General features: G+C 44.4%; 1 protein-coding gene across 4 annotated transcripts in view; it reads left to right on the top strand.

Moving 5' to 3' along the window:
* The window catches only part of LOC115123057 (ankyrin repeat and sterile alpha motif domain-containing protein 1B-like), a 288,347-nt gene that overhangs the window by 92,916 nt on the left and 181,164 nt on the right, over nucleotides 1-14,267 (top strand). For all 4 annotated transcript variants that reach the window (XM_065021514.1, XM_065021512.1, XM_065021513.1 and 1 more), the window contains one exon: nucleotides 5,676-5,818. In XM_065021514.1, coding sequence (XP_064877586.1) covers nucleotides 5,676-5,818 — 143 coding nt within the window. The remainder of the gene's footprint in view (nucleotides 1-5,675; nucleotides 5,819-14,267) is intronic.

Here is a 14,267-nt window from a genome sequence, read left to right as displayed (position 1 = left end):
GCACATTCGACACTAAAGGACAATCCTGTATGAGATGTAGCGTTGAGAGGCAGACCTGTAATTGGTGCATTCTGCGACACAGTAGTGGGAGCTTAACTGTAATTGGTGCATTCTGCGACATGATAGTGGGAGCTTAACTGTAATTGGTGCATTCTGCGACATGATAGTGGGAGCTTAACTGTAATTGGTGCATTCTGCGACATGATAGTGGGAGCTTAACTGTAATTGGTGCATTCTGCGACACAGTAGTGGGAGCTTAACTGTAATTGGTGCATTCTGCGACATGATAGTGGGAGCTTAACTGTAATTGGTGCATTCTGCAACATGATAGTGGGAGCTTAACTGTAATTGGTGCATTCTGCGACATGATAGTGGGAGCTTAACTGTAATTGGTGCATTCTGCGACACAGTAGTGGGAGCTTAACTGTAATTGGTTAATGGGGTATGGCATTGGGAGCATGTGAGCTGTACAACTGTACACACACGCATTAACCCAAACACTCGCATAAGCCCAAACGAACAAACACACACATACTGTACATACATACACACACACACCCTATATAGCCCCAGGATAATATCCCACCAGTACATACTGTACATACATACACACACACACCCTATATAGCCCCAGGATAATATCCCACCAGTACATATACTATATAGCCCCAGGATAATATCCCACCAGTACATACTGTACATACACACACACCCTATATAGCCCCAGGATAATATCCCACCAGTACATACTGTACATACACACACACCCTATATAGCCCCAGGATAATATCCCACCAGTACATACTGTACATACACACACACCCTATATAGCCCCAGGATAATATCCCACCAGTACATACTGTACACACACACCCTATATAGCCCCAGGATAATATCCCACCAGTACATACATACACACCCTATATAGCCGCAGGATAATATCCCACCAGTACATACTGTACAGCAGGGATCATGCACTAGATTCAGCCACGGCATATTTTTTCTTGAGCGGATGGTCGAGGGGCCGGAACATAATTATAAATAATTTCTAGACTGCAAGAAGCCCAAACGGATATAATATTTGACTAAAACATAATCATTTCAAAACTTGATTAGATTGGTATACAATCACATATTATGCGTGGGAATAGTTTGTAACAGATTTCCTAAATTAAAATCACTATGAGCGGATTTGCTGGTCTTTTTACAGTTTTTTATGTCTAACAAGTAACATTTTGCTCATAAATCTTTGGGGGGGGGGGCAAATAAAATCACCCGCGGGCCGCTAGTTGGGGAACCCTGTTGTACTGCATGCCTGCTTTAACTAGCTGTACAGCTGGTCTGGCTTATGAACACATACTGGTCTGTCTGTGCTGCTAACACACAGACTGTCTTTGTAACACACACACACACACCCTCTCACCAATCATCAGTGCTGACAGGCTTATTTACTCTACAGACAAATACCATATCTGTCTATATTTATACCTCTGACTGCCTCTCTCTCTCTCTCTCTCTGTATCTCTCTGTCTCCCCCTTTGTCTGTCTCCCCCTTTCTCTGTCTCTCTACCTATCATCTCCCTCTCTGTTTCTCTCTGTCTCCCCCTTTCCCTGTCTCCCCCTTTCTCCATCTCTCTACCTATCTTCTCTCTCTCTCTGTTTCTCTCTGTCTCCCCCTTTCTCTGTCTCTCTACCTATCTTCTCCCTCTCATACAAACACTTTCTTCCTCCCTCTCGTTCCTCTCTCTGCTGTATCTCTCTATCTTATATAGCCCGCTCTTTCTCTACCTCTTGCTACCTCTCCCATCAACTACCTCCCTCAGACTGTCTTTGTGACACACATACACCCTCACCTCAATCATCAGTGCTGACAGGCTTATTTACTCTACAAGAAAATAGAAAATACCATATCGGTCTATATTTATCCCTCTGATCGCCCCCCCCCCCTCTGTTTATCTCTGTCTCTCTACCTATCTTCTCATACAAACACTTTCTTTCTCCCAGATAGGTTTGGATGGTATACTGTATGTACCAGGGCTATTCAACACTTACCATACGAGGTCAAGAGCCTACTGGCTTTCTGTTCTACCTGATACATTAATGGTGTCCCTGTTCTACATCAGTCCCTGATTAGAGGGGAACAACGGAAAAAAACACAGTGGAACTGGCTTCGATGTCCAGATTTGAGCATTTCAATACCATCAATACTATTGAAACAATTTCTTATAATTTTTTGAATACATTTCTATATAAACTCAGCAAAAAAAGAAACATCCCTTTTTCAGGACCCTGTCTTTCAAAGATAATTCGTAAAAATCAAGATATCCATGAGGAGGAGATGCACTACTTAATGCAGCTGGTGGCCACACCAGATACTGACTGTTACTTTTGATTTTTACCCCCCCCTTTGTTCAGGAACACATTATTCCATTTCTGTTAGTCACATGTCTGTGGAACTTGTTCAGTTTATGTCTCAGTTGTTGAATCTTGTTATTTTCATACAAATATTTACACATGTTAAGTTTGCTGAAAATAAACGCAGTTGACAGTGAGAGGACGTTTCTTTTTTTGCTGAGTTTATATTTGAATAATAAGCATTTCACTACACCCGCAATAACATCTGCTAAATATGTGTATGCAACCAATAAAATGTTATTTGATGTTATATATTTGTCGCTACTTTTTAAGTAAATACCTGCAGTCAACCTGTGCAGTACGTTAGGACATGGCTCTACAACCCTGTTGATGGAGCGCTGCCCCCCTGTAGGTTTTCACTCCAACCCCAGTTGTTGTAACTGACCTGATTCAGGTTATCAACCAGCTCATTATTATATGCTCTAGATTAGAGTTGGAGTTAAAACCTACAGGACTGTACAGCTCTCCAGGAACAAGGTTGGAGTTAAAACCTACAGGACTGTAGCTCTCCAAGAACAGGGTTGGAATTAAAACCTACAGGACTGTAGCTCTCCAGGAACAGGGTTGGAGTTAAAACCTACAGGACTGTAGCTCTCCAGGAACAAGGTTGGAGTTAAAACCTACAGGACTGTAGCTCTCCAGGAACAGGGTTGGAGTTAAAACCTACAGGACTGTAGCTCTCCAGGAACAAGGTTGGAGTTAAAACCTACAGGACTGTAGCTCTCCAAGAACAGGGTTGGAGTTAAAAACCTACAGGACTGTAGCCCTCCAAGAACAGGGTTGGAGTTAAAACCTACAGGACTGTAGCTCTCCAGGAACAGGGTTGGAGTTAAAACCTACAGGACTGTAGCTCTCCAGGTACAGGGTTGGAGTTAAAACCTACAGGACTGTAGCTCTCCAGGAACAGGGTTGGAGTTAAAACCTACAGGACTGTATCTCTCCAGGAACAGGGTTGGAGTTAAAACCTACAGGACTGTAGCTCTCCAGGAACAGGGTTGGAGTTAAAACCTACAGGACTGTAGCTCTCCAGGAACAGGGTTGGAGTTAAAACCTACAGGACTGTAGCTCTCCAGGAACTGTTAAAACCTACAGGACTGTAGCTCTCCAGGAACAGGGTTGGAGTTAAAACCTACAGGACTGTGGCTCTCCAGGAACAGGGTTGGAGTTAAAACCTACAGGACTGTAGCTCTCCAGGAACAGGGTTGGAGTTAAAACCTACAGGACTGTAGCTCTCCAGGAACAGGGTTGGAGTTAAAACCTACAGGACTGTAGCTCTCCAAGAACAGGGTTGCAGTTAAAACCTACAGGACTGTAGCTCTCCAAGAACAGGGTTGGAGTTAAAACCTACAGGACTGTAGCCCTCCAAGAACAGGGTTGGAGTTAAAACCTACAGGACTGTAGCTCTCCAGGAACAGGGTTGGAGTTAAAACCTACAGGACTGTAGCTCTCCAGGTACAGGGTTGGAGTTAAAACCTACAGGACTGTAGCTCTCCAAGAACAGGGTTGGAGTTAAAACCTACAGGACTGTAGCTCTCCACGAACAGGGTTGGAGTTAAAACCTACAGGACTGTAGCTCTCCAGGAACAGGGTTGGAGTTAAAACCTACAGGACTGTAGCTCTCCAGGAACAGGGTTGGAGTTAAAACCTACAGGACTGTAGCTCTCCAGGAACAGGGTTGGAGTTAAAAACCTACAGGACTGTAGCTCTCCAGGAACAGGGTTGGAGTTAAAACCTACAGGACTGTAGCTCTCCAGGAACAGGGTTGGAAAGTCCTGCGTTAGGAGAGTATCACGTTCTTCATGTCACCTGTCACATAGTTTTTCATTATGAAGCTTACCGGTCGTCCCCAGTCACGTGGTGTTTGTTTACAAGCGCAATGACGACAGACAAGCGCCTTGTGAGTCACTGGGCTGTTTTGAATATACTGAGCTGCAGGGAACCGGGCAAAGGAGGGGAGGGGGAGCTCCATTCTCAAATGGAACAGTCAGCTGTGGTGCTCGGTCATGTTGTCAACAAGGCAGCATGTTGCATCGCCCAGAATCATACAACATACATTTTCCATCAAATATACAGTACCAGTCAAAAGTTTGGACACCTACTCATTCAAGGGTTTTTCTATATTTGTACTATTTACTACATTGTGGAATAATAGTGAAGACGTTTTAAAGCTATGAAATAACACATGGAATCATGTAGTAATCAAAAAAGTGTTTTAACAAATGAAAATATATTTTAGATTTTAGATTCTTCAAAGTAGCTGCCCTTTGCCTTTATGACAGCTTTGCACACATGATTCACATGTGTTGTCTTCACTATTATTCTACAATGTAGAAAATAGTCCAAATTAAGGAAAACCCTGGAAGGAGTTTTTTTGACAGGTTCTGTGTACATTTGTTTTCTAATATTTTTTAATTAGAAAGTTAGAGAAGTGTTTTTATCAAAAGCAGTCACTTTTGCTTGGGAAAACACAGAATGCTACTAATTACTACAGGTACTTAATTAGGCCACTTTTTGTTTTGACCCCCGGGACATAACGTGTCCGTCTGGTCCTCTTGAGAAGGATACCTCAGTGGGATTCCCCATGTCTGTGTCAAGGTATAATTGGACAAATATTTGAGCATCTGTATGTTTGTGTAGCACGACAAGGACTGACGGATAGACTACACGTGCACGGACACACACACACTTGTGGGAGCGTGTGTACGTCTCTCTTGTTGGCTGCTGATTGAAATGGATGGTTTTTCCCTTTTAATGTGGGTGAGAAATTCGATTCTGTCCACCCCCTGCACTCATTTCCCCTCCCTCTCTTTCCTTTCCTCCCTCTCTTTCCTCTCCTCCCTCTCCTCCCTCTTTCCTCTCCTCCCTCTGTTTCTTATTTTCTCCCTAACTGATCACACACTGGGGAAATCAACTCTGACATCTGAGTCCTCGTCAGGCCACTCTTTCCTCTCTCACTCCTTCAGAGGTGTGTGTGTGTGTGTGTGTGTGTGTGTGTTATGATGTGTGAGAGACAGTTAAGACAGAGAGAAAGATGTGCTCAGTTGGTTGGCCATTTGAGCGCACATGGCAGCTGCCACATTGGAGGTTCACATCTGAACTCCAGTGGAAATGCATTGCAGCCTTGACCCTCCATGGATACCTGCTGTTCTGTCTCTCTGTTTGGATTGCTCTTAATTTGATCCAGGCTTAATTAAATCTAACCCCCCTTCTCTTGCCTCTCGCTCCACCCCCCCCCTCTCCCTTTCTCTCTCTCTTTCAAGGCCACTCTCCCCAGGTAACGGTGACTGAGCCGGAGCTGTGTAACCATAGGAACAGCTCCTCACCGACGGGGCCTACTCCAGACTGCTCTCCCCCCTCCCCAGACACTGCCCTGAAGAGCATTGACAGAGTCATCCACCCACAGGTGAGACACATAATGTAACACCCCCCCACACGCGCACACACACACACACACACACAAGGTGAATGGTGCATTTGGTTGAGTGAAGCTGTGTAGGGATGTGGGACCACAAATAGCTGTGACCTCTAAAGTGATCTTAGCAGAAGTTAATAGGTGTGCCCTCTCAGAAGGTAATAGGTCTTTCACATTGGAAGAATATGCAGTTCTAGAACAGCAATGTTTTTATTCAATGTATCATGTCGCAATGACAACCTCTCTCTTGCTTTCTCCCTCTCTTTGTATCTCTCTCTTTCTCTTTCTCCCTCTCTTTGTATCTCTCTCTTTCTCTTTCTCCCTCTCTCTGTATTTCTCTCTCTTTCTCTTTCTCCCTCTCTTTGTATCTCTCTCTTTCTCTTTCTCCCTCTCTTTGTATCTCTCTCTCTCTGTATTTCTCTCTCTTTTTAACTCTCTCTTTCACTCTCTCTCTCTCTGTATCTCTCTCTCTTTTTAACTCTCTCTTTCACTCTCTCTCTCTCTGTATCTCTCTCTCTTTTTAACTCTCTCTTTCACTCTCTCTCTCTCTGTATCTCTCTCTCTTTTTAACTCTCTCTTTCACTCTCTCTCTCTCTGTATCTCTCTCTCTTTTTAACTCTCTCTTTCACTCTCTCTCTCTCTGTATCTCTCTCTCTCATCTCTCTTTCTCTCTCCTCGTTTTGTCAGTGCAGTGTGATGCTAGTATCACACACACACACACCATTGTAGTGTGAAGGAATACTTGGCGCCTGGCTTGTTGAAGACAGGGGTTTACGTTTGCTGCAGCAGGTTTCAATATCTACCTCTCTCACCAACACACATTTACCCCCCACGACCCCAACATGCACACATTGTCTATTTTAAATGTTTTAAATTTGCATATTTATATTTAGCAGGCATTCCCTGCTACTGCTGTGTGTTCTCAGAGTGAAATAAACAATTCAAGAGCAGAATATGCACCAGCCTAATAACAAGCTAGAGTATTAGATTCCATGATTCATTCTTGAGACGTCATTTATTTTCATATCATTGCTCCCTCTGGCTCATTTGTGGTGGAATACTGTCTGTGTAGTCAATAGAGCTTTAACACAGGCTGTATCACAACCGGCCGTGATTGGTAGTCCCATAGGGCGGCACACAATTGGCACAGCGTCGTCCGGGTTTGACCGGTGTAGGCCATCATTGTAAATAAGAATTTGTTCTTAACTGACTTGCCTAGTTAAATAAATATAAACTGGTGCCCTTGGGGACAGATCTAGGATCAGCTTACCCTCCCTATATTATATTTGTAACCGTAAGGGAGGGAACAGAAAAACAGACATTAGATCAGTATCTAGGGGGATTTTGTCCGATCATCACCATGTCAGAAAAGGGTATCGGCTCATGTCGATGTGAATACCTTTTGTTCTCGTCGTTCTTTATTCTCCTTTCTGATCTGTTCTGCCGTCTGGCCATGTTAGATCCCCTAAAGCTCTTGATCTCTGACGGGAGAAGACAGGAGCAGAACAAAGGAGGGATGTGACAAAGGGATGAGAAGATAAAGAGGGGAGATGTGTGGTGTGTGTCTGTCTGGAAGTCTTTGTCAGGGGTGTTATCATCTCAATGATCTGAAGACTTGAGGCCGTACTGCTGTTCCTACACCCCACTGGCTAAATGTCTGTCTTCACTGCTAAGCCGTGTGTGTGTGTGTGTGTGTGTGTGTGTGTGTGTGTGTGTGTGTGTGTGTGTGTGTGTGTGTGTGTGTGTGTGTGTGTGTGTGTGTGTGTGTGTGTGTGTGTGTGTAAAAAGATAAAGTGAACATATGACACACCTCATGGTTGGGGAGACAGTGATAGGGGTGGGGTTGTTTACCAGACAATCACACAGAACTAGTCTACACACACACACACACACACACACATATATATATACACACACATATACAGTTGAAGTCGGAAGTTTACATACACTTAGGTTGGAGTCATTAAAACTTGTTTTTTCAACCACTCCACAAATTTCTTGTTAACAAACTATAGTTTTGGCAAGTCGGTTAGGACATCTACTTTGTGCAGGACACAAGTTATTTTTCCAACAATTGTTTACAGACAGATTTATTTCACTTATAATTCACTGTATCACAATTACAGTGGGTCAGAAGTTTACATACACTAAGTTGACTGTGCCTTTAAACAGCTTGGAAAATTCTAGAAAATTATGTCATGGCTTTAGAAGCTTGTGATAGGCTAATTGACATAATTTCAGTCAATTGGAGGTGTACCTGTGGATGCAGTGGTGGGCCGTCAGGGCCAGCAAGGCCTTCTCTGCTGGCCTAAACATCATCAGAATATAATTTAAAAATATATATATTTTCCCACAAATATGTATTAAATTATTCCCCAGAGTAAGAGTTCATTTCATAGCTTTCCTCTTGGTTGCACTGCTTCCAGCCCCAGGTTGAGATTTGGAGGGCTGGTCTTTATGTTAGAACTTTTATCCAATCATATTCAGCCATCATGTGTTGTCAGGGGTCTAAAAATCTGCCCTCGGGCCTTCAGAATCAACAGTGCGGGCGCTTGTAGCTTAAAGTGAATGGAAATGAAAATTTAGTGTCAACCAATCAGCTTTAGAGTTGGCTATTGTACGCCTGCTGGCTGGCTGGCTCCAGTGTTACACAGGCGCCAGCTAGCAGGCGTAGTGCGTGCACGTCTTTTGATTGGATTACCAATATTGAGAGGCAGGTCCTATATGGGCAGGTATATGCAAACCTCAGAACTAGGAAACTGAATTTGATAAACTAATTAATGTGCGTACTACTAAGCTGTTTTTTTTAACCCACAATGGCGGAAGGAGGAGAAGATATCGATTTGGTCGAGGATATAATTATAACGCCATTCTCAAGACAAACTTTTCAAGAAAAGTTAGACATTGTCAGGAGAGGTCGCCCGACGCTACAAAGCCTGTCACAGGCGGGAAAGGGGTTCGTTCGCCACTTTCAAAGTTCCAACTACGAGCGCTATCAATGGCTCACAGGCTCCGAGAAGCACTGCAAACTGTACTGCTGGGAATGCCTATTATATGCAAGTGATAGATTTGGTGTTTGGAGCCACACTGGCTTTGCAAACTTGAGTTGTCTAACCAAGGCAGCAATGAGACACGGCTGGGCACTTACAAGCAATGGTGCTTTTGAAAACTTTTGGGGACACCCGAGTGGATCTACAGCTCAACGAACAAGCGAGCAGGGCAATGGGAGCTGCACAATGAAAAGGTATTGTACTCTTCCCCTGCAATTCTATGAATAAAAATGTAAATTTCAAGGTGACGCAACGCCTGGTTTTATACTGCGTTTTTGTCTAAATGTATAGTGTCTAGAGCCATGGCATAATAATGATGGTAATAAGAGGTGGATTCATTCGGGTGGGACTGTGTAGGACCTCACTGAAGGCCCAGCCCCCAGGCCCACGGCACGCCACTGTGTGGATGTATTTCAATGTCTACCTTCAAACTCAGTGCCTCTTTGCTTGACATCATGTGGAAATCAAAAGAAATCAGCCAAGACCTCAGAAAAAAATTCTAGACCTTCACAAGTCTGGTTCATCCTTGGGAGCAATTTCCAACGTCGGATAAACCCTTGGATCTCGAGTTACCTGACTAGTCCTCCATCCCAATCTCTCGTTCTGTCCTTTTCACCCTCCCTCCCCTCTGGTTAATTTCTCAGACGGTTTGATGTCTTCTCTCTCTCCAAACACACTGGTGATGCACAGATAGCATGGTCTGGTTATCAGGGACATTGAGACCTTGTGTGTGTGTGTGTGCTCGCATACATGTATGTAGACCTTTGACGCCTTCCTTGAGACATTTCCCTGATAAACCTTAGTCTTCTATCTCCCGTGGTGCTGCCAGTCTCTCTCTGCAGCTCCAGTGATCTACCATGTCCAGATGAGACACTGGTTTTAACTGGAAGTATTGGAGATAACACAGTTACACACAAACGTGTGAACACACACACGCTCCCCATCTCAAACAAACAGACACACGGAAGAGTGTTGATAAGGCAGACTTGCCTGTCTGCCTGTGCATACTATAGATTAGACGTAGATATAGGTGACATAGAGAGGTTGAGTGGATGTAGAAGCATGGTATGCAGATAAGAGGGCACGGCGTGAAGAGGGCACAACAAAACCTATTCCCCCTCAGGAGACTGAAAAGATTTGGCATGGGTCCTCAGATCCTCAAAAGGTTATAGAGCTGCACCATCAAGAGCATCCTGACTGGTTGAATCACTGCTTGGTATGGCAACTGCTCGGCCTCTAACCGCAAGGCACTACAGAGGGTAGTGTGGACGGCCCAGTACATCACTGGGGCCAATCTTCCTGCCATCCAGGACCTCTATACCAGGTTGTGTCAGAGGAAGGCCCTAAAAATGGTCAAAGACTCCAGCCACCCCAGTCATAGACTGTTCTCTCTGCTACCACACAGCAAGCGATACCGGAGCGCCAAGTCTAGGTCCAAGAGGCTTCTAAACAGCTTCTACCCCCAAGCCATAAGACTCTTGAACATCTAATCAAATGGCTACCCAGACTATTTGCAGTGCCCCCCTCTTTACACCACTGCTAATCTCTGTCGTCATCTATGTATAGTCACTTTAATAACTCTACCTACATATTACCTCAACTGACCGGTGCCCCAGCACATTGATTCTGTACCGGTACCCCCCTGTATATGGTCTCGCTATTGTTATTTTACTGCTGCTCTTTAATTACTTGTTACTTTTATCTCTTATTCTTATCCATATGGTTTTGAAACTGCATTGTTGGTTAGGGGCTCGTAAGTAAGCATTTCACTGTAAGGTCTTCACTTGTTGTATTCGGCGCATGTGACTAATAAAATGTTATTGAATTTGAAGAGCTGTCGTTGACTGAAGTCACTCTGTATTCATGGAAGAGGGGTCATCGTAAAGTATTCAGGCCCCTTCACTTTTTCCACATTTTGTTGCGTTACAGCCTTATTCTAAAATGGATTAAATACATTTTTTCCCTCATCAATCTACACACAATAAATGCCCCTTAATTACAAAGTGAAAATCGTTTTTTAGACATTTTTGCAAATGTAATAAAAATAAAAACAGAAATACCTTATGTACATAAGTATTCAGACCCTTTGCTATTAGACTCGAAATTGAGTTCAGTTGAGTGCATTCTGTTTCCATTGATCATCCTTGAGATATTTCTACAACTTGATTGGAGTCCACCTGTGGTAAATTCAATTGATTGGACATGATTTGGAAAGGCACACACCTGTCTATATATGGTACCACAGTTGACAGTGCATGTCAGAGTAAAAACCAAGCCATGAGGTCGAAGGAATTGTCCGTAGAGCTCCGAGACAGGATTGTGTTGAGGCACAGATCTGGGGAAGTGTACCAAAAAATGTGTGCAGCATTAAAGGTCCCCAAGAACAGTGGCCTCAATCATTCTTAAATGGAAGAAGTTTGGAACCACCAAGACTTTTTCTTCCTAGAGCTGGCCGCCCGCCCAAATTGAGCAATCGAGGGAGAAGGGCGATTTGCTAAAAGGCCTAAAGGACTTTCAGACCATGAGAAACAAGATGCTCTGGTCTGATGAAACCAAGATTGAACTCTTTGGCCTGAATGCCAAGCATCTGGAGGAAACCAGGCACCGCTCATCATCTGGCCTATACTATCCCACTGTGAAGCATGGTGGTGGCAGCAGACAGCCAAGACAATGCTGTAGTGGCTTTGGGACCAGTCTGTGAATGTCCTTGAGTGACCCAGCCAGAGCCTGGACTTGAACCTGATCGACCATCTCTGGGGAGACCTGACAATAGCTGTGTAGCCTCGCGCCCCATCCAACCTGACAGAGCTTGAGAGGATCTGCAGAGAAGAATGGGAGAAACTCTCCAAATACAGCTGTGCCAGGCTTGTAGCGTCATATCCAAGAAGAGTCGAGGCTGTAATCGACTTCAAAGGTGCTTCAACAAAGTACTGAGTTAAATGGTCTGAATCCTTATGTCAAAGTAATGTTTAAGTTAAATAATTAGCTAAATGTTGGAAAAACCTGTTTTTGCTTTGTCCTTATGGGGTATTGTGTGTAGATTGATGAGGGAAAAAAACAATTTAATCCATTTTAGAATAAGGCTGTAATGTAACAACATGTGGAGGGGGGTTGTGTGTGTGATTTGATATAATCAGTCTCAGCATCTCCGTTTCCCCTTTTGTCCTTCAAGCAGGCGAACACATGTACACCCACACCCACACACACACACATGTACACCCACACCCACACACACATGTACACCCACACCCACACACACATGTACACCCACACACACACACATGTACACCCACACACACACACATGTACACCCACACCCACACACACATGTACACCCACACCCACACACACATGTACACCCACACACACACACACACATGTACACCCACACCCACACACACATGGACACCCACACCCACACACACATGTACACCCACACCCACACACACATGTACACCCACACCCACACACACACACATGTACACCCACACACACATGTGCACCCACACACACATGTGCACCCACACACACACCCACACACATGTACACCCACACACACATGTGCACCCACACACACATGTGCACCCACACACACACCCACACACATGTACACCCACACACACATGTGCACTCACACATGTGCACCCACACACACATGTGCACCCACACCCACACACACGTGCACCCACCCCGTTAGTAGGCAACTAGACATAGCAGGTATTCTAGTGGTTAGAGCATTGGGCCAGTAACCAAATGGTTGCTGGATCGAATCCCTAAGCTGACAAGGTAAAAAAAAATCTGTCGTTCTGCCCCTGAACAGGCAGTTAACCCACTGTTCCTAGGCCATCATTGTAAATAAGAATTGGTTCTTAACTGACTTGCCTAGTTAAATAAAGGTTCAATAAAACATTTAAAAAAACATCAATCACTGATCCACTGGGGTTGTGTTTACAGACCGTGCTGCTCAAACACACACACACACATACACCATGATCAATGAACTGCGATTATCTCTATTTGCTTTGGCGGCAGATTGTGGAAGGGAGAGTGGAAAGACAAGAGAAAGACGGTGAAATGAGAGATAGTGGATGAGAGGGGAGATGTTGAATGAGAGAGAGTGGATTTGAGGGAGATGTTGAGGGAGATAGTGGATGAGAGGGAGATGTGGAGGGAGATGGAGAGTGGATGAGAGGGAGATGGAGGGAGATGGAGAGTGGATGAGAGGGAGATGGATAGTGGATGAGAGGGAGATGGATAGTGGATGAGAGGGAGATGGATAGTGGATGAGAGGGAGATGGATAGTGGATGAGAGGGAGATGTGGAGGGAGATGGAGAGTAGATGAGAGGGAGATGGAGAGTGGATGAGAGGGAGATGGAGAGTGGATGAGAGGGAGATGGATAGTAGGGAGCTGGATAGTGGATGAGAGGGAGATGGATAGTGGATAGCAGGTATTCTATAGGGAGATGGATAGTGGATGAGAGGGAGATGGATAGTGGATGAGAGGGAGATGGATAGTGGATGAGAGGGAGATGGATAGTGGATGAGAGGGAGATGGATAGTGGATGAGAGGGAGATGTGGAGGGAGATGGAGAGTAGATGAGAGGGAGATGGAGAGTGGATGAGAGGGAGATGGAGAGTGGATGAGAGGGAGATGGATAGTAGGGAGCTGGATAGTGGATGAGAGGGAGATGGATAGTGGATAGCAGTATTCTATAGGGAGATGGATAGTGGATGAGAGGGAGATGGATAGTGGATGAGGGAGAGGGAGATGGATAGTGGATGAGAGGGATGGAGTGGATGAGAGGAGATGGATAGTGGATGAGAGGGAGATGGATAGTGGATGAGAGGGAGATGGATATGTATGAGAGGAGATGGATAATGTATGGGAGGGAGATGGATAATGTGGAGGGATATGGATAATGTATGGGAGGGAGATGGATAATGATGAGAGGGATATGGATAATGTATGGGAGGGAGATGGATAATGTATGATGGGGAGATGGATAGTGGATGAGAGATGGGAGATGTGGAGGAGATGGATAGTGGATGAGAGTGAGATGTTGAATGAGAGAGAGTTTATTTTTAATTTTATTTCACCAGGTAGGCAAGTTGAGAACAAGTTCTCATTTGCAACTGTGACCTGGCCAAGATAAAGCAAAGCAGTGTGACACAGACAACAACACAGTTACACATGGAGTAAACAATAAACAAGCCAATAACACAGTAGACAAAAAGAAAGTCTATATACAGTGTGTGCAAAGGCATGAGGAGGTAAGGCAATAAATAGGCCAAGGAGCAAATAATTACAATTTAGCAGATTAACACTGGAGTGATAGATGATGGTGTGCAAAAGAGCAGAAAAGTAAATAAAATAAAACCAGTATGGGGA

Source organism: Oncorhynchus nerka, linkage group LG8, assembly GCF_034236695.1.
Source record: "Oncorhynchus nerka isolate Pitt River linkage group LG8, Oner_Uvic_2.0, whole genome shotgun sequence".
In the NCBI taxonomy this organism is placed as follows: domain Eukaryota; kingdom Metazoa; phylum Chordata; class Actinopteri; order Salmoniformes; family Salmonidae; genus Oncorhynchus; species Oncorhynchus nerka.
This window is presented reverse-complemented; position numbering and strand designations above follow the sequence as displayed.